The sequence below is a fragment of the Chiroxiphia lanceolata genome, chromosome 3 (genome assembly GCF_009829145.1).
Source record: "Chiroxiphia lanceolata isolate bChiLan1 chromosome 3, bChiLan1.pri, whole genome shotgun sequence".
Classification (NCBI taxonomy): Eukaryota; Metazoa; Chordata; class Aves; order Passeriformes; family Pipridae; genus Chiroxiphia; species Chiroxiphia lanceolata.
The window spans coordinates 10,630,712-10,656,616 of record NC_045639.1 but is presented as its reverse complement, the minus strand read 5'-3'; the positions used below and the strand labels follow the sequence as shown (position 1 = coordinate 10,656,616).

Genomic DNA, 25,905 nt, shown 5'->3' with positions numbered 1-25,905 from the left:
AATGTTGTGTACTCTTATTGAAGACAAGGAAAAAAACTGCTGCAGTCCTCCTTTATCAGCCCAGCACAAGGAATATGCTTACATGGTCGATGAGCATGTCTAAGAAGGCTTGTTGGTTGTAACTAGTCCCTAAAGAAATGTTTCCATCTTTTCTGCACTATATTTCTTGCTTGCATGAGCTCCCTCTCCCTTCCTTTCCTCCTCTCTCCAAGTGATTTTTTTTCCTGGTTCCTGGAGGTCTTTCGAGGCATTTTAATTTTATGACTAAATATTGCAAGTATTTTCAAGTTGACCATTTTCAGCATGAAAAATGTATCTCTGTCTTTAAGTGACCACATTCGATTTAGCCGTTGTGGAATACATATGACATATATTTGTAGAACTTCTCATAAAAACCAAAGAGACTTCTTTTCCCTTCTCTGCAGGCTGCAATCCATGCATATTGTTTCAACCAACAGTATTTGAAATTATTTCTGGACATCCAACAGGAAGATACCCTGGCCATTTGATTCTCTTTTTATTTATGACAGTGAACAGGGTAACCTCTCTGAAGTTACAGATAACATATTTTTTTACTACTTATATATTTTATTTAAAAATAGAAGGTTTTCCTGGCATCTTGTCAGTTAAGTCACATCCCAAAATACAGGCAGACATCAGGTCTGCCACTTCACTGAGGAAGGCGGGTTTGGATTCTTCTCTGCCTTGACCATTTTTGACCTGCATGACCTCTGTCATACCACTCACATTTCCCCTTGATTTCCTTGTCCACACTAATAGCCACTTTTTATATTTTTGTAGAATACAGAGAAACATTGCATACGTGAATATAATAACAGCATTATTTTATTACCTGAGAATTTGAAGTTAATATTGTATCTACTAAATGGCTTGCAGAGAGATGTTTTCCTGTATGTCCTACATAGTTAATTGCAGTTTGAGGGTTTTAATCTTGAAGGTCATATTTCTGTTGCCTGTCACTTTGACCAAACAAGTGGCTGAACTTCTTGGTTTGTAGGTGGATTTCCTTATCTCTCTTTTTCAAGAGACATATAAGTCTTGATTGCTGGAGTTATTGTGAAACAAGCAGTTGCAAGGTGGAGGAAGGGGTGGGAAGACACCAGGGCCCTGTAGATACCATTTTAGAAAGCAAATATTGTGCCTTGTGATTGTGCCACAAGAACAAAAGGGAGAGTGTTTTGCTTGGGGTTTTTTTCTTTGTTTGAGGAGCTGATAAACTATAAGTGAGTGTGCTAACAACAGCAAGAGGTCTTCCCACGACAAAACATGCTTTATAAAACAGACACTATTGGCTTGGGGTTGGTCTCATGCTGTATAGACCTCTCTCTAATGGTTCCTGTGGATGAAAACCAACACAACTTTCATACCAAAGAGATTCAAAATAACCATTATCTTCTAGTAAAGCTGGGTTAAAAAACCCTGGCCATTCTTGACTGATTTAATACTGTTTGCCTTAGTAATGCAAACTTGTCACTCATCTTTGAAACCTTCACCTTATTTTAAAGTAATTCCATTTATAATAAATTATGAAGTAACTGGAATTGTTATTTCCAGTGTTCTTGGTTTGTGAAGAGCATTTCTCTAGATACTCTTTATTCCCTCTTTTTTTTCCTTGATATGGATCTGAAAATAATGAGCTAACTTCACAGTTTTATAAAGAGGGGCCATAATAGGACTGAAGTATGTGTGTTGATTAAAGGGAAAAAAATTGAAATCTTTGTGAAACTACAAAGAAATGACAGCTAAGACTGTTCTGCTGTAAAATCAAATGAAAAAGTTACTTTACATTTTTTGGTTGCAGACATTTTTGCCTTTGCTAAAGCAAATGTCATTCAGATAGTCTATATATAGTGATAACTTTGGGAAAACAAAATAATGATAGACATTCTTTTTAGCTAGTCATATAGCTGGTTTCTGTTTGGTTTCCAATTTCCCCTCTAAGTACTAAGAATGTGTATTTAATCTGTAATGAGAAAAAAAAAAGTGCCAGAAAAAAATATATACATGATAGCTGTTCAAGATAAACATATTATAACGTGTACTTATTTGTCTTAATTAAAGTATAGCTTCAGAAGCAGCATTTCAGCACTACAGATTTTAGTGGAAAAACCTTCATAGGAATCATGTTGAAAAGCTTCAAACACTTATGATAAAATGGGGGTGCACTGCCTGCTCCCCAGTGATCAAGAGGTTAACTTTAATTCATCTCCTTCCCTCCCCTCCCTTAAACTGGTTCTGTGAGGAGGGCTGCAAATTAGTACTTGGAAGACACAGCAGGGAGATTAGCTCTAGGGAGGAAAGGACTCCCCACTCCAGCTCTTAGGAACCTCACCTGGAGAGTGCATTTCCTTTTCTACTTAAGCTATTATGCCTTCTTGTCACAAATGTTATTCCTTGAAGGAAAAGTCCTCTCTGGTTCTATCTTGCAATCTGCTGAATCATTCCAAGTGTGTGGTGGAAGGGAGCGATAAGGCTGTAACGAGAGGGAGGCAGAAAACCGCTGAGGCTTTTGCCAGAAACGGTAATCCCGGTGTGGTGCCTCTTATGGGACTCCTTTACTCACCAAGGGGAAGGAGGATTCCCGTCTTTCCTCTTCTTCACACCGTCCTGAGGAGGAGCTACATCACTGCCCACTGATTCTTAAGATACCACCAAGGCACAGAACTGTATAAATTCTGGTATCCGTGTCATGCTGCCTGACAATATTCATTTGGCAAACGCAGACCCTGAGAAATCACAATGCTGCTTTTTGCCCCAGTCATCTCCTTCCTAAACTTCAAGTATCTACAACTGATACATTGTTGACATATAAAAGGTGAAAAGGGGGAAAATTTACCAGTAATGGGAAAAATAGGGAAATCATTTTACATGGAATCAATCTTTTACCTCCCAAATGAAATAACACTGGGGTATTTTGTTGTTTTGCATTTCCAAAAATAATCCCCAAATCTATTTTCATAGGTAATTTTAAACAGTTAAAAATGGGCAATAGTAGAAAATGTGTACAAATAAAACCACTTGCTCATAGTATATTGTCACATAATAGTTATCTACATCTAGTATAAGAGAAGCATTAGCCCAGTGCAGAATTTCCCATTGGGATTGGCGTTTGCCAGTGCCACATTGTGCATAAATATCCTCAGAAATCTTCTGATGGATGGCTTGTTTCCTTCCACTTTTATGGAATTCCAAAGGATTGCAAGCAACAGGATATGTACAGCCTTGCACAGTATGTCCATCCCATGTGGGTATTTGCTGTAATTCCCAGGAGACTGTGTGTGGTGTCTGGGTAGGAAGAATGTGTCAGTCACCACAAATGGAAAGAGCTGTTGTTCAGCAAGCCCTCAACACACCAAAGGAATGGTCTCAGTGTGCCATGGAACAGCCCTCCTGGCTTAACTGTGAAGGTGAAGTTCCACATCCACGCTGCCCCTTCCTACTCCACCACATCTCTGTGTGGTGCTGAGGTGGTGCCTTCCAGAGCACATCTAGGAGTAATTTTTGCTTGTGATTTTTGCTCTTTTCCCGCTAATTTTACCTCATTGACACAATCTTCTTCACCACAGAATCTCAGAAAACTCTCAGGAGTCTGTGCCAGTACTGGGCTAAGGTAGTTATGAGACAAAACAGTGTCACCCCCTACCTTTTCAGTCCCTAAGGACTGAAAGTCATCTTTAGGATGACTTGTCTGGATTATCATCTTCAGAAAGCTGGATTGAGGGGTCTGCAAGGCCAAAACTCAATGCAAATTTCTACAGGGACCTCCAAAGTCATGTGAGATTTGGGATTAGTACTTTCTGTAGAGGATTTTGAGGTTCCTACCAGCATTGTTGGGGGTACCATTTATCTGTGTTGTGGCTGGTATCTTTGTAAAGGATTGATTCATTATGATCTACAGTTCGACTCAACATTGAACATAACACTTCCTGAAGGTTTTAAACAATGAAGAAGACTAAGGGGTAGCCACTGTCCTACCTCACAGTTTTGCAATCTGAATATGAGCCTATCAAGTTTCCCCAATAAAGCTTTAGCATCACTTTTTATGAGTATTGCAGGACTTCCTCTGTCCATTGGCAATATTCGATGCAGCTCTTAAATTAACCTCAGCAAGTGACATGTTTCCTTTTTCTTTCAGGTATCAAAGGTTTGAAAAAGCGTTTTTGCTTGCCGTCGACATAGGGGCTCGGGACCTGTTTATGGTGAGTCATTTCTGGAGACAGAGGCTGTTGTCAGGATGTTAAAATGGTTCCGTGTTATTGGACAAATACTGAAGACAGAACTTTTCTACCTGCTTTGCCCTTTGCCATCATGGAACTCATCAGTAGGGATTAAGTATCTTTAGAGTAATTGACATTTTCCCCAGCATGACCTACAGGCTATCCTTTATTTTTCAGGAATTGTTGTATATGTTTTTTAACTTTAACCTTCTCCGTCTGACCTGATGTGGGTGAATGTCATCTTCACTCTAATAAGCTTATACATTTCTAATGTGTTCCTTTAAGTCCAGCTGCTGTGTCCTGGACACAAGAGCTGTCCATATCCTGCGGATCCTGAATGCTCTTAGTTTGTCTCTTAGGGTTTTGTGAAAAGTGACAAATTATGAACGCCTCTGCTGGTACTTTTAAAACAACAAAGCTCAGCAGCATCAACACAAGGGTTTTAACATTTTATGCACTCTCTGCCCCCTCCCATTTAATTAGCTACAAAAGTAAAATTAACCAGCTCTTAAAAGGTCCTCTGTGTGAGCTCTGCAGGAGGTTCTTGTTTTATAAGATCGTGCACTGCAATGTCACAGTGAGGTCAGATGGACAAAGCCAATCGTGCTCTCCTAGTCTCTCAGCATGTTGCTGCTCCACAGCTGATTTCATTGTTTTCAAAGAAACAATAGGAAAGGGCTTGTTGAAAAAAAAGCCCTTTGAACGATTCGTTTGCTTGACTCTTTTGCATAATGAAGACATTCTGTTGTTTAAATTAAGCTTTGACACTCGATGTTAATATCATTTATCCCATTAAGTCACTTACCCTGCTAGTTTGATCTTGATATTTAAATTGTATGTTAAATTACACAATTAAATCCTGCTTTTAGGGGTTATGAAAATTCCCTTCTAATTATATAAAAAGTTGTGTGAACCTTTTGATGTTTTTTTCATGGCTCTAATCATCTGGCTTGTTCCATCTAATTAGAAAGATGTGAATACTGTGATAAACTTTCTTAAGTATGCATCAAAAGAATGTGATGGAAATGTCAGACTTTTAGGAAATTCATTACATGATCTGTGTTTACTCTCCTCGATTTTTCCTCCTTTTAGATCGTCTTTTTCCTTTTCTCTTTTTATTGAACATAACCTCCTCAGTACAGATTTTGTACCTAATCATGCTAAACACTGCCACAACTATTTATAAGATTCAGACTGTAGGATGTTTGGAGCAGCTTTTTATTGAGGGCTCTCCCACTGTACAGATAATAAATTCTCCTAGTGTTAGCCATGCTGGCAGAATAAATGACCCCTCATTTGGCATGCCATCTAAGGGGCCCTCTTTCATATGACTGAGAGCATTTCCTACATGATCTTTTTCTCTTTCCTTCCCTCTGCTGGTAGCAGGATTGAGGGAGGACCTCTGTCCCGGGGTGGGGGGGAGGGGAAACACCAGTGTTGGGTCATGAGATGGGTGCACAGCTGCTAACAAGAGGGAGGGACTGTCAGTACTAGCTCTGCAGGTGATATCATGTTTTGCTCTCAACAAAAAAGTTCTACAGCTTTTTTCAGGAGGAGGTTCAATGTTCACCAAGAAATGAACTCTATCCTTTCCTACTCTTTCTTTTTCCTTTCCTCTCTCAACACCTACTCTTCATTTCCCATCCTACAGATGCCCTTCATCATAAATATATACTTCCAAAGAGTTTCTCCTGGCTTATGTTACTGTGAGATCAAAACCAGTTCTTTAATGTCCTTGTTCTGCTTGCATTGCCTTTGAGATTCCTCATAGTTTCCCCTAAATTATGCAACAAGCAGCTCACATACCTGCCTCCTCTGGGGAAATGTCCTTTTGCTAATTCCTTTTCTAAGTAAGTTATAATGAACAAACTTTGCAATAAGCTAACAGTGGTGGCACTACTGCTAAGTACAGGACTCAAGAAGTTTAAACATGCATAGGTCATTACAAGTATTTATTTGTGCCATGGTAATTTCTAGGGAATTTGGTTTCATTGTGCTTAATACTGTGAAAATTAGATAGCCTGTTCCTTGAAACCTTACAGTCCTTCTAGGTATTAATATAACAATATTAATACATAAACATTGTTATTTATATATATTTCTATATTTTTATATATATTATATATATTATTTATATATTTATATATAAACAATATATATAAACATTTATATTGTTTATATAAATCAAAATGCAATTAATAATATACAACTTGACTTTACATATGTTTAAAGCCTTCCGTTTTTAAAACCTCAGATGACTCTAGGAGTCACATCACCTTATTCCAGTTAATTAATAGGATTTCAAGAAGAAACAGTAGTCTAAATAAAGACATCTGATGACATAGGCAAAATGAGAAAGAAAAAAATCTGCTTATTAAAGGAGAACAGAGAAGCAATAAAAAAGGAAGGATAGAGAAGAGCAGCTATAACATAGGCTGAGGCAGATGCAAACATTGAACAGCTGTCATCCAAGACTTCTGAGAAAATGTCCTGTATCTTGGAGAATTTGTCCTGAGCATCTCTTTCTCCAAACAGGGCTCTGCAGCATTACCATTATTTGTTTTGAAATTATTGCAGAGAAGTTTGAGAAAATGCTATCTGAGGGCTAATTTCTTTCATAGAAATGAAAAAGAAAAAAAAAAAAAAGCTTAGAAGTTAGTCATATGCCTATAGCATCACTGGTATGATGCCATAACAAGACAAAGATACACTGCTGTGTCTCTCCGCAAGCTTTACCCTCACGTCACATCTAAGTCCATCAATTAATATCATCTCCTACAAAGTTCAATAAAAAAATAAAACTGAAAGGGACATAATATCATGAACAACAGCTCCATTTATTGGACAGTGACTGATCCAATCTGTGACAGAAAAGATCAAGCAGTGGAAAGGTTGTTAGCTTGAAATCCTTTTATAGTACGTTCCAGCTCTCAGCTGCTGAAAATTCAAAAGGCCATCCCACGTACCAAAGGTAGCAGAAAAAAGTGCAAGGAAAAGACACTTTAATAAAACTGTCAGATCTTGGGTGATACACAGATGAGGAAAGTGCATGCTTCGAAGAAATGTTGGAGTGTTGCCCAGAAATATCCTATAGACAAATGCACATCAGTGTTTCAAATGACTTCTGCTCACCAACCTCTGTGAGTCACAAAGGTGAGGGTAAAAAAAGGAAGTAGTCCAAAAAGTAAGCAAACTGTTAAATGATAAAATACAGCCCTTTCAGCAAGCTCCCAGTAAGCAGCTGGAAATTGTTTTTATTGTCACCATTGTTTTTGAGAAGGATGTGATCTTTGGACTGATAAATTCTTAGGTAATTGTGTGAAAAAAAAATCTGTCATGAATGTTCAGGTAATTTAATTCTCTTTTTTCTGTCATTTTTTAAAGCACCTTGTAATCTGGTGTTCCTTCTTTCTCTTTTTTAATTTTCTAGTTTGATTCTACTCACAGAATCATAAATTCATAGAAAAATCCAATTTTGCTTGTTTATTTGAATGAGAAACACCTAAATTTAATCTGAAATGGTCTAATTAGGAGATTTTATTTTGGTAATCTTTTCTTTCTAAAGCTTGTTTAGAGAGGAGACAAAAGCAACTTTTTTTTAATTCTTCTTCCTGACAACAACTTGAGGAATAACAAAGAAAGCCACTTACCAACCTACTGCTAACCTTTATTTCTTACAAGGCCCCTGTTAGCCAGTGATGGATATGTGGCATCTTTACATTTCTTTACCCAAAACAGAAAACAGGCAAAACCAAGGTCTGAAATACCAGCTGCTTTGACACACACAGAATGCACAACTTCTTTGCTGACAGAACTTCTTCATTTTCTGCAGCTGTTTTCGTCCCTTCCCCAAGTTTATTATTTAAAGTTGCATGGAGGTGTGCAATACTTCTCATAGTTTAAACTACAAAAAGACAGTCATTAAGCATTGTCAGAATTTATTTTAAATGTCTACCTGTACATTCAAATCTCTATAAGTTCAGACTTGTCCAAGAGCCCTTGGGTTTTCTATTGTTATCTTCATAAGCTGACAATATCTGCTGTTTAATCTTCATAGAAGTCATACCTTGCTACTCAGGCCCTTTTCTCCCGACAACCATGTTAGACCCACTAAGAGAGGAAATACAGAGTTCGCCACAAGTTCGTAACTCATTACTTTGCTCCAAGACACTTGCACATTTTTTAAGTCACACCTGTGTTTGTGATGAGAAAACGCTGCTGTCTCCTGCAGACTGTGGGGATCCTGAAAGTCAGTTCCAGGCTTTCTTGCATAATCAGTCTCAGTTTCCCTAACGTTCTCAGTTTGGGTCTTTTTTTTGTGATTTTAATTTGTTATTGCTATTATTAAGTGAGGTGTTAATAAGGGCAGCACACCTTTCTGCTAACACTGTTACTCTCACTTTTTTCATATAACTTCTCTCTGTAGACTAAAGTCACTTTTCCTGTAAGAGTTGATGAAGATGGCAGTAAATTCACACCAAGAAGGACAGTTTCACCTGAAATCTTCTGCATTACTGAGAATATAGTTGCTTTTATGGTATGCAGAGGTCAATATTTCCAGCAAATACTCCTTTCCCCTTTAAATTCCTGCATGTAGATGGATTGCAGAACAAAGTAATGACTCAAATCTCTGGATACCAAATGGCATCTTCAGCAATGAAGTGCGGGAAAAAAAAATTGCCAACTGTTCTTGGATTACCCTCACTTTCTGTGTCACAGTTCATGCACAGAGCAACATGATGCCAAATGAGAAGGAGATTAATTATCCCTTTGTTAATGGTCAAGGATGAAACTTTACTTCAGTGGCCAAAACCAGGGGCAGTGAGACTGTAATTTGTCAGCAGAAATATATTCTTGAACAAATAGTGCTCTATGTAGTACTGGTGGTTTTCACCTCAAATATTAATACGAAATAAAAAACCTTGACTTTTGACAAGGTCATGTAGGGATAGCACAAGGGGGAATGGCTTTAAACTGTAAGAGGGCAGGTTTAGGTCAGGTATTAGGAAGAAATTCTTCCCTGAAAGGGTGGTGAGGCTCTGGCACAGGTTGCCCAGGGAAGCCCCATCCCTGGAAGTGTTCAAGGTCCTGTTGGATAGGTCTTGGAGCAACTTGATCTAGTGGAAAGTGTCCCTGCCCATGGCAAGGGATCGGAACAAGATGATCTTTAAGGCCCCTTCCAATCCAAACCATTCTATAATTATATATAATGATGAACCCCTGCTGCAGCCCTCTGGTTTTTAACCCTAAATGAAGGAGTAGATTCAGAGTATTAACAGCTATTCAGGCTAGACAGGAACATTTTTGGAAAGCCCCTTTTTGTCCAGGAGTGACTGAGGGATCATGTCAGCTGGGTGGATGCTAAAACCATTGAGCAGCTACTGTTGCTCTTATTGCCTCCAATATCAGCCCAAGGAGGACCACCATCACCTTACTCAAAGAACAGTGAGTGAACATGACAGCCTTCAAACAAAAATTAGTGCCTACAGATCTTTACCCCAAAACTCATGTACCAGGTGGAAACTTTCGAATCATAGATTCATTAAGATTGGAAAAGACCCCTAAGATCATCAAGTCCAACTGTTAACCCATTACCAACAGGTCCACCACTAATTCATGTCTCTAAGCACCACATCTACTTTTAACACGTTTCAAATACGGGCTGTCAGCCAGAAGAGTTCCAATACTTGAGGTCTGGTTTACACAGAACCGCCTCCTGTCAACCCTCTTTTAATTCCTGTTGCACCAACAGACCTTACTTCAAAAGTAGTTAGGTTTCTTTCATACCCTGAGTCAATAGCTTCACTTTTATTAGTGTGTGATTGGTCAGTGTTTTATTCATTGCTGTATTCAACAACACAAGTAAGATAATAAATTTGCATTGGGAAGGAATTAAAACGTAATGGTAGGTTCATCAGTTCCATCTGTGTTTGTGATCTAAGTAATAAAAGAACCTCTTTCTTTCAAAATCCCTTTTGTTGCTCCTGTTGAGATTCATTTTAGATTAATCTCTTTTTTTCTGCTTTATTTCCAAAGGACATCCATTACCTTGCACTAGATAAGGGTGAATTGGCACTAGCTGAAGTGGCAAAGAGAAAGGCTAATGACATTGATACAGAATCAATAACTACTGGAATTGGTAAGAATTAATGGTGTTTAAAAAGCCCTTTTTGTTTTAATCAATACTTGTCCTGTAGAACATGGTGTTATATTTGTAGGGGGGTTATTGTTTTGATTGCACTGTTTTCTTTGAAAGTGAGACTGTATTTTTATTTGTAACTAAAGAACTGGATTTTTATTCATAACTAAAGAAAGAAGCTTATAAAAATAAACACCAACTCCCAAACTTTCCCTTTCAGTACCCATATGAGGATACCTATGAAGCAAAAAAGATTTATACTATGGCTATATAGAAAAGTTCAGGCTGTACAAACTGAACTGAGTGTGAGAGGTAAGGGATTGAATCTGAAAATTGCTGTTCATATCAGCATTAAAGGCCATATATGGCAATTTCATTCACCTGCAAATATTTGCTGGTGCACACTATATGAATAATGGGAGTCACATCCATCATTAATGCTTTGGCAGCATTCAGATGGAACACTTACTGATGTCAACACGGCCTCAGATCCTGCCTTTAAAGCAACAGCTTTGCTTGCAGTGGGATTCTTGCTGTTCCATAAGGAATATTGATGCAAAAGTTGCAGCATTAGGTTAATTGCTAAAACACAGACAACTTTTCAGGCAGGGGAACTCGTAACTTATTCACTTTCTCCTTGTGTTTCTTCTGAACTGACATGGAGAAATATATGCAAACACTTCAGACCACTCTGATTTCATACTCTATAGCATGAACCAAGCAGAAGATGTCTATGTCTTGGGAGTTGACCTCCATTGAAGAGAAAGGATGAAAAAAGCCAAAACCACAAAAAGTTTGTATAAAATATGCACAGTTCTGTGTTGGTTATTCTTCTGCATCTTTGAATGTTAGAGGAAATCACTGAGCTTTTGTTCTTGTTCCATGCCAAGAGGTAGAATAGGTTTAAAACTCAGAAGTGTTTTTCTTGAGTCAGAGTCACAAAACCTTTGAGATCTTGGGTAACGCAGGATTCTTTTAGAACTGTACATCTCCATGTTTACCCAGAGCATACAAACAAATGCCACTACAATACATACAAATGCAGAGAGGCATTACATGCATTTATGTGGCTATTTCTATCGATTGCGTAAATCCATGACTTTCAGGGCTACGCAATACAGTATCACCTCCTTTCCTCTCCAGCAGAGTAGGAATCAAGCAGTGCCTGTCCTGAACTCTTTTTTTTCAGGGTGTTTAATTTTCATGCTCAAGGCCACTTTAAGCATTTTTTCCACCACAACTGGACCTTTGGTCAATCCCTTTCACCACTAGAATTCCAAAAAAGAACATTTGTTAAGTTCTTTGTTTACAGGGCACTCTTTAAAGTGTACAGTCACATCTCCTTTGCTTTCTCTTCTCTTACTTCTTAGGTATTTGTCTTCTGCACCAAATATAACTGAGATACCTAGGACTTGCATCTGATCATTATCTATTCTCTGACACTTAATCCAGAAGATTTAAACTCTAGTATGTGTCTTAATTCCTTTCAAACTACCATTATTACTAGATTTCTGAAGTTAGGCTATTCTTAAGTTTACTAAGAACCTTTTATAGTATTGTAGACATATGTGCAGGGAGGGGGACAGGGAAAAAAACTGAGTGATCACAAATGTTTTACTTGCTTATCAAATGTAATACACGTGTTACTACAGTTCATTATGATTATTGTGTGCAGGCACAGTCTTCCCCTCCTCCAGACCAGTCCTACAGTTACCTCTGCAATGCCCCATTAGCATAAATTATTAAAGTCATTTTATATGATAAAGTGTTTTGCTGAATAATTAACTATCAGAATGATTTAAAATAGTTTTCAATGCCCCCAGGGACAAACTGTCACTGAGATTCAGTCTCTAAACAGTAATGAATTTGCATCCAATTCATTTTGTATGAAAATAATCAGGAATCTCCCATGAGTTTGTTTCACTGCAGATTGGATCTCACCTTAAACATGTGAAATATCAGCCACAGGTTTTGTTTTATTATAGCTTGTTCCAACGTTCTTTCTTTATGATGTTATTATTTCATAAACTGTTGTTGTCAAAAAAGATGACATGAGGTATGAACTTCGTGGACCCAATGAAAACAAAAGATAAGAAGTGCTTTATATGTAACTTGCTGTATTTTTCTAATATTTTGAGAGGGGGAGAAAAACTCATGCCAGAGCCAGAAGTTTTAAAATGCAGTTTCAAAAAAGTCTCTATTCCCTAACCATTTCCCAAGGCCAGTCCTCTTTGTCTAGTCCCTGCTCTCTGGAGCCTTCAGCCACTTGGTTCACCAATGGTCACTTCCCAGATCAACCCCAAACTTCTTGAACACCCACTTCAGGCTTCTACAAGAAGACAGTAACCTAAGCAAACAGAGGCAACAAAGTGCAATCAGTCCTACTGAGGTTATACTGGACACCTCTCTACAGCACATTTCAAATATATATATATATATATATAACAGTATAGTATTTGATCCTAAATAGTACAAAAGCAAACCATTCTCGTGTATCTGATGAAATTTCCTGAGTTAACCCATCCCCAAAATTCAGCTCAGCGCTACTTGAAAATAAGATGAGTCATTGCTCCTGGCTCATTCCCAAGCCTTTGAAAGTGCTCCATCTTGCCCCAGATATATTTAATTTGTCAAGATATTTCTGTGTACAGGGCTCACTTCAAACATAATATACTTCAAACTCAGACTTTAGGAAAAGTTTCGAACTTCTACAAATAATGCAGAATGACAATATAATTTCATCTGAAAAGTATAGGTGTCATCCAGAGGTCTGTAATCATTGGTAGATTCCTCACATATATTATATCAAAATTTATGTCAAGATAAAACTAAAAATAGATTGATTATTTTAAAAATTTCTGAATTTTGGTCTTTCTCAGTTCATCACATGATTGTGGTTTGGTAGACACCATTTTGGAGGAGCCACCCTCAAAGGTAAGGATGTTTGTGGGCATATGGTAAAAACACCTGTAGACCTCCAGAGCACAGCGGTTTGGTGAGAATATTGCTGAGCAAGATGAAGTGTCAAGTGAACTATGGTTTTGGCAGAATCAGATATTTTGTTCACCTGATTAAAATCTTCTAAAGAAAATTATTCTCATAAGATTCTATGTTTGACAGCCTGTGAAAATGCATCTTGGGGGATGAGAAGATTGAAGTAATGGTCCTATACATCTCAGAAACAGCATTAGCTGTCTCCTCTTTCCCTGCTCCTATTTGATCAGCAGACCACTGGCAATAGATATTGTGGTTTCTTCTGCCAAAGATTTTCTCTTGAATTACTTCTGTAGAAGACCCATGAGTTCCTTAACGAGGTCAGGGAGTTCTCATTTAGCCTAAAATGTATGCTGTGCACCTCATTTCACTTGATTAAAAGAGAGGATAAATATTTATTCAATATTGACAATATATATAGGCTACTAATAAATTCTGTTTGTGGGTGTAACCTGGCATACACTCTCCTGGAACAGTATTGTTTGTGGTGGTAGAGTGTGTCTGTTCAGTGCTGTAAACTGGAGGTTGCTAATGTAAAACCTGAGTTGCAAAGAACTGACATGGCACAGCCTGTTAAGAAATGCCATAACTAATAATGATCATGGAGGTGAAGAACTCAGCCCTTCAGACATCATTGCTCAATGAATATCCAACAAAGAGCATATGTAGGCAGTGTCAGAAAGTTTCCCAAGGCCAACTTCCAACAAATTACATTAGGGCCTAGCAAGATGATTTTAACCTTCAAATCAACAGCTTTCACCCAAAAGGGATTCATGTTGTGACAAGACAGATAACTGCTGCATAGTTGAAAGGCAAATTGGGAAACCTTGTATTTCTGCTTAGAAAATTCAGAATATTAGTAACACTAATGTTTAGGCAACATTTCTAACAGAGGTATCCGAACAAAAACACTGATGTTCAGATAATTGTATTGTTCTGAAATGCTAGATGGGACTGACTAACATTTTGGTGATTCGCTAGTGTCTCATGAAAGTGTTTGAGGTTTTCCCATTTAAAATAGAATTTTAAAATATTTCTGAAAATATTCCATAATGTTTGCAAGCGAGATAGGAAATCTTATCAGTTCTCACAGAGACTGAAGTCCAGTTTCCCACACTGTTTGTAAAATGACATTCAAAATGCAGGAACCCTACATGCTTCACCTTATTGGCAAGGGGCATCATCAGTTTGAACCTTAAGTGGAGAATTTATTTATTTCACCTTAGTTCTGTGGTAGTGTTTTATACTGAATGGCTTACATGGTCTTTGTGATAATTAATAATGACACATGCTATGGTGTTTTGTCTTCCATACGGTGTATCAGAGATACCAGTCTGGACTTGCATACAGCCTGCTACCTCCAAATCACTTGTGATTTGCTCAGATCTTCCCCTATTTCTGACAGTCCTGGGGAGCCTGCTTGCATTTCAAGACCACGTTTAGAATTGTGCCCCTGTGTTTGTAACTTTCTCAGGCCCTGCATTAGCCTAGTTGGTAACATTTCTTCCTCTTCTGATCCATGAAGACTGTCAATCTCTCAAGCAATAGACTTCTCCCTTACCCTCACATACCCTTTCTGGCACTGATGGCAAAACCTTCTTCATTTCCTGCTCTTCCTTGGCACACGCGTCTTTCTCTTGTCATCTACTGAGTTTCAAGTTAACTGAGAATCTTAGCCTTTATTTCATGGCATGATTTTTATTTCACTGTGTAACATGTTTATGGCATGCTTCAAAGGTGTCATCCCATACATGGCTGAACTGTGATCTGGAAAGACTTGAGGGACACCTGTTTATGCTACAGTTTTTTTGGAGTTCTGCTTCCCTTAGTGTAGGTGTTAGATCTCCTATTTATTTATTTAGATTTTCAGTTTAAGTAATTCAAAACCTTTGGATTCAAATCCTTTGCTTTTATTTTTCTAATAATATGACTTTTTCGCCAGAGAGCCAGAAAAACATTTTTAATGAAAAATGGTTTCTAAGTATGATTGGCAGTTCACCTATGGCAAGAAATTAGTTTCCACAAGCACTTTTTTTAATTTTGTGCCACCCAAGATGAGTGTCTTTGAAGATCTGTAGTAATTTGAAATTATTTAACTGTGTTCATGTATACACTCTTTTGAGCACATCAAGCCACACACAGCACTTGATACAGAGCCTGCTAAACACAATAAAAATATTTCCACCATCTTCAGTGGGCTTTGGATGGGGATTTTAGCAAGTAATGAGCTCATGTGTAGGCCTGGCATTACCAAGACTGCTACCGTCTGCGAAGAGCCTGGTCTGGAAGGATGCTCTACTTGATGTAGACTGTTTTCAAGAGGAGTGAGCAGCAGCTAGCATTCATTGTGTGGCATCCTATTGAATTCATGGCCTGGTATACCTGCCTTCATGACAGTGTAACAGTATGTTCCCAGAGAAGTGGATCTGCTGAATTTTCTTCTATATTCTGATTATTAGCTTTTTGTTAATGACGTGTTTAAATTTCCAACTGGTATTGAGGGGTTACAGGTATTAATTAGTTGTTCCTCTCCTTGTGTTCTTTTCAAGAAGTGAAGTTATTTGTTTTACTGAAGGTCTATAGTGATGCCAAGCTATTTTTTGCTCCACCTCATCTCACCTCTCTGCTTGCTTGTGTCCTGGTGTCAGTTTTGATTTATACCTTCCCACTGCTAGATAACTTTGCCTAAAGACATAATCCTCAGCCTCTAATAATTATAAGTACATCAAAGGCTAGTTGGTTTACTTAGCTGCAGAGGTCTACACAAAGATCTGTGTATCTTCACTTGGAAGAGATTTATAGTTTTGTGTCAAGCTTTAAAATAATCATGGCGTTCCATTTTTTTCCCTTCTTTATTGTGACATATGCTTGCCTGCTACAGAACCTGATTTAAAAAGTACCACTATATGCCTGAAATGAAGACACTATTCTCCTTAATATTTTAATGATCCTCATATTTTGTAATATCTGCCAGCAGTAAAACTATACCCTATTTAATATGAAAAAGTCTTACCAGAAGTCATAGAGTAACTATTTTTTACCTTCATTTTAAATTATGTGTTGAGTAGAAAAAAAGAGAAAAATCAGTAACTTGGAGAGCCAGCTTTAGGGACTTAAATATTTTGTGTCTATAGCCATATGCTATGACTGGTTTATAAACAAAAAAATTACAGTATTTCCAAATTCTGGAAATCGAAAGGAGTTGTTTGTATTTGATCTGGTTTTATTCTGCTAACAATTAGGGTATTGCAAGGTATGTGAGGTCACACATATCAGACATCTTATCCATATAACCCCCAGCCAAGCTGATGCACACAGACAACAGTGAATGGGAGACACTAATTACCAAGTAAACAACGTATTTTCTGTGGACATGTATCAAGAAGAAAGTTAACAAAGTGAAAACAATTCACAGAGCTATTCCTTGGGGAAGGATCTAACATGATAAAGAATAGCTCAGCATAAGAGATCTGGAAGGGATGCCCATGGCATAACATTGAAGTGAGGAGAAGAAAGTTAGTACTCAAGTTGTTGACATTATGGCTAGGAATTTAAGTAGGAATTTGACTTCTCATCACTGACTCCATAGACTGGTAAATTTAAATAGAAAGCACACGTAGTTAAAATAGCTGTTGAAACAAACTATCAAAGAAATTGATGCATGGAAAGTGTCTTTGCATGGAGACTGAATGAATACCTTTCTGGGAAATAGGTTTTAGCCAAATACAATTTATGCATTAGTCAAACACATGTTTTTCTGGCTTGGTGTAGGATACCTGGATGAAATTTAATAGCCTCTAATTTACTGTAGGTCAAACTAGATGATTTACACCATAGTATAATATTCATATGTTCTGGATTCCACTCTTGCCTACAGCTCTGTGAAAAAGCCCCTGGTAAATCTCCCATTAGCTTCAAAAGGCCCACATGTAGGCTAAAAGACTGCACTTAAAAGCCACATAATATATATTCATACATCTCATAGCATGCACGTGTGTGTGTGTACATTAAGTGGGTGTTATATTTATACATACACAGTCAAAATCTGGCCAGTCATAAAAATAGCTCCAAATCTGAACACAAGCGCCAGGGGAGTTATTACGTATTTATATTCTGCTCCGTGACATCAGCAGTCACAGAATCCACTGCTGCTTTTTTTTTTTTTTCTTTCTGAGAGAACAAGAAATAACCACAGCAGGAGGTGCTTTCATAACTACTGGGAGCTGCAGGTCTGTGTGCTCGTGGTGTGTCAGAGGTATGTTTGCCTCACACACCCTAGAGCTGTCCCTCAGCCTCTCGTTTTCCGATAGGGAATTCACCGATTGCATTTCTACGCACTGAAAAGGGTTGGCAAACACATATTTGCATGGCAGTTGGTATGTGTTTTGTCCTGTTTGTTCTGCGTAACGTAACGTGATGTGACAGGCTGTAATTCATCACATCAGTTGCATGACAGCAGAGGAATTGGAAAAGAGATGTAATGGTGGGCTGATGTGAGGTGTCAATTTAATGTTCAGTTGTAGTAGTTCAACATTAAGGCTTTTTATAATGACCTACCAAAGGATTATCTCCAGGTATTCCCTGCACAGGTGAGATTTAGGAGGAGTGATCAGGCATAGCATAGTCAACACCAGGAGAAGGCTGTAGATCCCTTTGCTCAGAAGCAACAACTCTTGTAAACAGGAGGACCTTTGCACATCTGGTGCTAGATCAAACAAACAAACACATTGAAGGATTATTTATTTATTTCCTTCTCTTTCACTGCACTCCCCAGCCACACCACAGGTCCTTGAGTGGGAAAACTGTGGAATTGCCCACGGCAAAATAGGAGGTTGAGGCTGTTTTCTTCCAAAGACTCCTACACAAGAGACTGCTTGACACTTCACCCCTGAAAAATTCCCACAACAGAAGTGAGGATGTTAGTTCTTGTTGAATGCTTTCAGCCTAACAAAACCAAGTTCCCTGTTAAAATCCCATCTCAGGGCTGGGACATTGTTATCAGGACATAGCTGGTAAAAGCCTTAGGGAAGAGCTCAGTGGGTCCCAAGGGTGAGCTTTGCACCCATCGCTGTTCTCAGTCATGCACTTTCTAAAGTGTCAAACTTGGCCACAAGATGAAAGGAAATGAGCTGTTTAAGAAAAAACATTGGTGAAGAACTGATTAGCAGTGCCTAGCACAAAGCCGTAAGTACATCCAGAATTAGTGACTGTTTTCTTTCCTCAGCATACATTCTATATTTAATTACAGCTATTTGAAGCATCTTTCCCCTAAATATCCTTCCTGTTGGTTAGTCTGCATTGAGACTTCTTTTTACTTTACATCTCAGTGCCATGAAACTGCCGCAACTCCTCAACTCATGGCCTTCAATAATATTTTCCACAGCATTCAAGATACCTAAAGTCCTGAATTGTGCTAGATTTCAAACTGTAAAATTCAGTCTTAAAAACAGATTGTGAGGCAGTGTTGGTTATCTCTGCAATGCTGATATTATGAAATGGCAAAATATTTTAATACGATGAAAAGATATCATTAATAATAGCTTATAAGCATGTATGGTGATCATTTGAATTAGTTACTTACTGCAGGTACACTGCCAGTGTCCCACCTTTTCATCTTTATGATAATCAAAGATGCAACAACCACTTGATTTCCGCCTCCTGCCCTCCCAGCCCAAGGACACCCAGCTCAGTCCTTGCACTCCACATCAGTAAAAAGTTAGTGTGTAGTTCTCACATAAATTAGATCCCATGGATTAACAATGTTTAAATAGTTTAAAAATTTTCACTGTAAAGGAGCATGGAAGCCAATATTCTTTCCTGTAGATTTGTGTTCAAAACCTATGCCTTTTCATTTTTCAAAAATATAGCCTGACTTCTCATTTTTTCAAAAAACCCCATTGTTTCATAACAATTGCTAGCTTATCTTTTTTGCTTGATGAAACCTTCTGCTACATCTTACTGTGGTTATTCAAATACCTCTGCTGAATGTAGTAATTTTCCTTGCTAATATTCTTGCTATTAAAGCCCCCTCTGGAGATATCCAAATACAACAGATGAAGAGCAGATTCTGGGACCATCCCAGAGATCTTGTAGAATAACCCCAGGATATGATTTTACATCACTTGGTAGGTGCTGGTGAACCATTGGGAGCCTTACATGAGCTCACTCTCTGACTGAAGGATTTGGAACTCAGTCTAAACTTCTCCTAAATCATCATTTGAAGTTCCCTGCTAAATTGCACCACACCTCTACTTAAATAATACTAGCTTTTATTAACCAGATGAAAGATGATGGTTTCGATTAATTTTTTATTTTACTACATAGGATGCATTTTGACCAAAGAAAACAGCCACAAAGTGCTTACCTTAGGCCCTTGCTTTTACCACCAAAGGACCAAATGTTTAGTTCACAAACACAAATATGGAGCTTGTGTGGGCACCCTCTGCTGCAATGTAAGCCCAGATCATCCTGTTGACTATGCTGCTGCTGCCTCTTATGTAAGGGAAGAGTTAGTACCACAGCACTTCACACTGGTCACTGTAATAAACAGAATTTCAACAGTAAAACATTCTGGAAAAAATCCTGATTTCTTCAAAAATTCTTGAAGGAAGCACAAGCTTTAGTCAGTGCCTTTTTTTCATATATTATCAACTTCACTGCCCCAACCTAATTCCTTGCATGTTTGCCAGTTTTGCTGTCCACTGGTTGGGATTAGAAAGAAGACAGCAGGTTAAGAACTGGATGAAATTAGACCTTTACCATCACCAATCTACTGAATTACTCTGGCCAGCTCATTTTAGCCTTCCATTTTGGTGCTTTTGTTTTCCTGTGACGACTGTGTGAGCTCTCTGTGACAGGCTGCCCATCCACATCCTGTGCCACAGCCCCTCGGTGTCGCCTTCCCAGCGTTACCCTCCCAGAGGCTGAACACACGGTCAGGTGAAGTCCGTTTTCTAAGCTTATTTATTTTCTATAATTTTTACAAAATAGGGCAAAACCACAGCCCTGGGAAATCAGCCGTAATACTCTAGTTCGTGTCTGCCATTAGGTGTCAGTGTGACAACAACCATGATGCACAAAGGCTATGCCGGGTTGTGCAGGGACACTGCCCCATCCTAAACTTCTCCTTGTCGACTTAGGGAAAATACGGTGAGCAACTGAGAGGAAGGAAGAGGCTGAAGAAAGCAGTAAACATTTTATTTCGGTTTTTTTTCCATCACCTAATTGAAATTATTTACTAACAGATAAGTCTGTTTGCATTTCATTCACTGCGTCTCAGGTTCCCACTGCTTCAGTTGTCAAAGGGTAATATTTACAAAACCAGGACAAGAGTTTCTGCACACACTGATCTAACCCTATTTTGGGGAAAAAGAAACAGTCAATACTACCAGTAATTTGCAGTCTGCAGGAGGTAGACTGCTTTGCCCAATGCAAATGTTAAATTACCGTGTGAGTTGATGCCTGCCAATTTGGTGATTGTAGGTGGGTCCTTCACGAGTTGTTTGAAATACTACATTAGAAATTACAACTAAAAGTTCCACTCATTCCAAAGGAAAGAATATAAAAACTTTAAAACCAGTTTTGAAACAACTTTTTGTGTCAGAAATACTGTCCTTTTTTTTTTTTTTGGTGTATCAGTGGCATTCATGATGAAGAAATGGTAAAATACGTTACATATATTAAGGAGTTTGAAATTGTTTTTAAACAAAATTTCAGACACATCCCAAAATGTAGCAAACAGTTTTTGATTATGTGGGAGTTTTAAAAGTTACTATAAGTTTATAGAAGTTTTAAAATAAAAGTCAGGTTTTTTGGGGAAAAGTATTTTAAGAATAAAATTAATTTATGAAATATTCCCCACTTGCCTCTAGTATTAAGAATAGCTCAAGGATAGCATTTTTTTGCCTTATGTTTGGAACTGTAAATGTTTTCACCATTAACTTTAGTCAGATTTTGATCAGGTGACCATAATGGCTAAATCAGCTTGGCCTTCACCAAGATCAGTGAATCTGTTGTTCAAGAAGATTGGGGTTCAGCTTTGCCTTCATCTTTTCTACTTTGGAAGGGAGCAGATTGTGAGCATCGCTTAAATTTGGTGTTGTTTTTTTCCTTTATATTGATAGATTAAATCTGAAGTAACTGTGATAAGCATCTGAGAGAGCTGGCTTTTTTTTTTTACCTACTTCCAGTTTTCTAGTAATTGCATGACACAGAAGTGGTTAGTCCTGAGCATGCACTGCACAGCCCAGGACAAGAATGCTCAGATACCATCCCTGCTGCAATTCCCCAAGTTGAGTGGTTGCAGTTCTCTTCAAGAGGGCAAAGCCTCCCAGACTTTTGTTAGCCCTGCCCCCCTTCAGTTTGGGGATGGGAACTGAAAAATGTCATGTGCCAATTTGACGTTGTCTTTATAATAGATAATTATAGGCTTTAGGAATAGAAAAGATGCCTGATTAAATGGCTCCAGCCATCTGCTGTTGCAAGATTGTGAAGTAATCCTTGACCATTTTCATATTAAGAGTTGCCACGCTGATGTTCTCCCACTCCTTATGTCACTCAGCTTGCCTAGAAAGCTATCTCCTATACTTTAGTTTGCTGGCATCCTAACTCACTTTTGCTTTATACTGTTTTAAATAGCAATGATTAAATCTTTATATTGGTACTGTTGGGGGGCTTGAAAGTTCCTGCTGTCCCACACATCAGTTTTGACTTCAGAAATATAAATTGAAGAGCTGCTTATTTTTACATGTGGTTGCAGATCAGGTTCTTCTTCTTCTTCTTTGTGGTACAAGGGGAGCAGATGAAAAGCCACCCAGGTTAGCAGTTTTAAAAAAAACCAGCACTGGCCACTGTGGTTGGTTGTACCCCTGATCCATTGGGGCCCCGGGGTAGGTGTAAGACGAGGCTCCAGGGCCAGGCACAGGCTGCTCACGTAGCACTGTCTGCCACAGTTAGTTGAGCCCAAAGGTAATTTTGTTGATTTTGAAGCAAAATCATTAGTCAAATAGACCTGAAAGCAGCAGAGAGCTGTAAGCCTGCTTTAAACTGAGCACTCTTCTTACAGAGATAGTATTGCTTCAAGCAGCTCTTTGCAGATCAGAAAGGATCCTGGTGACAGGATTCATCTGACGGATATCCCTCAATTACAGACTGGTATGAATACCAGAGTGTTTTTTCTTTTTAAAACCTCACAGAGGTAGTCCAATGCAGTTTCCAACTGCAGCCTAAACTAGTCCAAAAATGTGTTACAAAATGTATGGAAGAGTTTCTACCTGAAGTCAGAGAAGGGGCAGAGGGAGCAGAATAGCAATCAGGCCATAAGGGCACAGTAATAGCCAGATAGATATTAAACATCTCTGGGTGATGCACTTCTGTGTGAGAAGGACTGGTGGTGACATGCAAGGAAGGAAAAGGATCACTACAGCAATGCAGGAGTGTGAAAAGATGCCTTTGTAAGGGCAAATTTTACCTATTGAACATTAATTGCTTTCCATGGATACAAAATGCACTTTAAGTGATGAAAGGAGTGACTGACAAGCAATGCTGTATTAAACAGATATCAGAGAATGCAATGGAGGTTAATTATCTTCTCTTTAAAAAAAATTTAATTTTTTTTTTCTGAAGAGGTGAGCATCTGTCTGAGACAGAATCTTATCTCCAAACTCCTGTTGTCTACTTCAATGAGAAGAGGAGCAAGAAAGGGAATGAAATGGGGTGGTGAGGAGACGCCAGCAGGAACCATGGTGAATTTTTTTCCTTGGCATCAAGCGTCAGCTCTTTGCATCTCTTCCCATGGACTTTCCTCCTGGTTACCTTCAGAAGCAGAAGCAATGCCAAGAACTGCCCACAGCTCCCCCCAGGGCTTTGAGCTTTCCAAGTGGTATCCACAGCTGCCACTCCAGCTGACATAGTTTATTTAAATAGGCAGGGAGAAAGTATTTGTGTTTGCAGAAGGCAGTGTATAGTGTAAACTACCTCTGTGATGTTTTAAAAAGAAAAAACACCCTGGTATTCATGCCAGTCTGTAATTGAGGGATATCAGTCAGATGAAGATCTTCCCAGGGAGTGGAAGGAACAGCCTGGGAATGAAAAACCCACTGTTTTTATGAGGTTGCATTTCCCCTTCCAACAGGGCATACTAAGCATGGTGTGTCTCCTCCCCAAAGCTGAACATTTTCCCTTTAAATCAGTCTCTTCCAGTGGAAAGGGGTGGGAAGGAAAGTGTCAACCCATCAGTCGGGGTTTTCAGGTGCCGATAGGGTCACATCAGCTTTTAAAGCCTTTGGGCACCCAAACCACAGAATGTGCTGGTGGTTATCAGCAAGTCTGTGCAGCAAAGCTCTGGAGCAGGTGAGTGACAGGATGCAAATATCTATCAGGGAGGACCTGCCCCTATATCTGCTTCAATGCCTTTTTAGCCACACCTTTCTGTAAATTGTAAAATGTCGGTCAGGGTGCTCTGGAGATGGTTAAAACTAGGTGTGCTCATACCCCAACTTCTTTTATGTCCTAATGCCTGGAGGTGCATTTAGAAAATGCATCCAAGTTTTTTCTTATAATGTAGGATTTAGCCAAGAGACACTGAGCAGAGCACCGTGTGTCATTTAGAGAGCTTAGCAACAGGATATGCATGTGTGTGTGTATGTATGTGTATATATAGGTGTGTGCAAGCACATAGATTACATATATTCACACCACAATAAATTTTTCGGTTTTGTAGGTTTAAAATAATGTGTTGGTACCGACTGTGTAGCATGTTTTCTGTACCTTGCATCAGTGTTGCTAATTTTCTATGCAGACGCACACACACAGACCCCATAGAAACTTGGCTCTCATTTTATGAAAACTTACCCTGGACATTATCAACTTAGTATCCTCATTCTTAAAGCATAAAAGGCTCTACAGAAAGTCGGTATTTTTAAAGTGATTGAAAAGAACATGTAAACATTTTCAGTTTTTCTAGATGGAAAGCTTGCTCCTGGTAAACTCTGTAAGTATTAAGCTCATTGATAAAGAAGTGAGTTTAGTCTATACAACCTTCCAGCGTGAATAACATCTTTTTTCCATGAAACCCACTGACTGAAAGCACATTAGTCTGGCAGAGGCTAGAAAAAAAATGCTGGTTTATAATTTGGGCTTTATTTACAGATAGGATTCACATTTTTCCATTATTTGGATAAGGCAACTGAGTGGTCCCAAGTTTTTCTTCATTAAAAGAAAAAGGAAAAACCCCGCTTTTAATATATGTGTGCTTCACACTTTTCAAACTTCAATAGCATAAAATTTTTCACTTGGTCAGAAAGCTGATTTAATTTGCTGCTAGGTTAAATGTTAAAGGTTTCAGTCTTATGACCATAAATTCTCAAATTAAATTCAGTGCATTGCTTAAATTTCTAGCTGCAGTGCATTTAGCCTAATTGCTTTGGTAAGTTGGGTGCTTCATAACTACTACTCTTCTGAATTTTCATCTTTAAAGGTGAGCAAAATAAGCCTGAGGGTCACAGGTGGGCTAGCCTGCTCTTTGGGATTCACCTGTGGGGTCTTTGGATATCTCTTCCAGTCTGACTGCATCCTCAGACCATGTCTGATGAGGCTGTTCTGCTGACGAGGGAGAGCATTTAAACACCTGTAGGTTTTAGCTATTTAAGCCCAAATCAGTTTTGAAGCAACAAGAAAGGCTGAGCAAAATGGTTCAGATTTCAGTCAGTTGTCAACTAAATGTGTGCACTGGGCCTTTAAGTATTTGGCCAGACACATCTTGATTGCTTCTCTTTTGTTTTTACCCTTGGAAAGTCAGCTGGATAAATACCCTGTAGCAAAAGTCTATTCTGGGATGCTGTAAGTGGGCTGGGCTGGGGATGCCTGAGCAGGGAGAAGTGGGGGGAAGGGAGTGGGTGATGGGAGAATTAACCAAAAACAGAGTTATATTCATGTATTTCCAAATTTTTGTGAGCCAGGCTATTTGCAGTCATTTTCAGTTTTCTTGTGATGTTAAATATAAAAATCATGGGGCTATAAAACAATCCCACTGGTGCAGTCTCTAAGGCAGGCTCTTCTCCTTGGGGACAAGTCACAAAGCAAACATGGAGGTGATGGAAGCAATCGAGGAAACTTCTACCAACGGCACCCTCAGAGGCAAGCCCTGAGTGTCTAGTTTTTTCCTCTTTGTGTACAGTATTTTTTAGGCTTTGAGTTCTCACGCAACATGTATGTCATTAAATGGCTGATTCCTCTTTGCACACGTTGTTGTGATGGCCTGTGGCAACCTGAATTAATTGTTTCAGTAGTTGATGGTGGTTAGTAGCCGTAATTATTATAATTTGCATTTATAAAAACTTCTTTCATCTAAGGATCTCAAAGTGCTTTTGCACACATTTAATTAAGCTTCACAACATCCTGTGAGGTAAGTGTCAAGAGTGTTGTTATATCCATTTTTACACAGGTTTCTCCAAGAAAACAAGGTCAGTCTCTAACGTGACTGGTATTTGGTTCACATCACTCTTGCACAGGACGAAGCAACGAGCACAGCTGCAG

The 25,905-nt window shown here is 38.6% G+C and overlaps 1 protein-coding gene across 1 annotated transcript in view; it reads left to right on the top strand.

Annotated features, from left to right (window-relative positions):
• WDPCP (WD repeat containing planar cell polarity effector) overlaps positions 1–25,905 on the top strand; it is a 148,008-nt gene that overhangs the window by 97,082 nt on the left and 25,021 nt on the right. Inside the window, 2 exon segments of the mRNA XM_032681648.1 lie at positions 4,157–4,220; positions 10,275–10,377. Of these exon segments, the coding sequence (XP_032537539.1) occupies positions 4,157–4,220; positions 10,275–10,377 (167 nt within the window).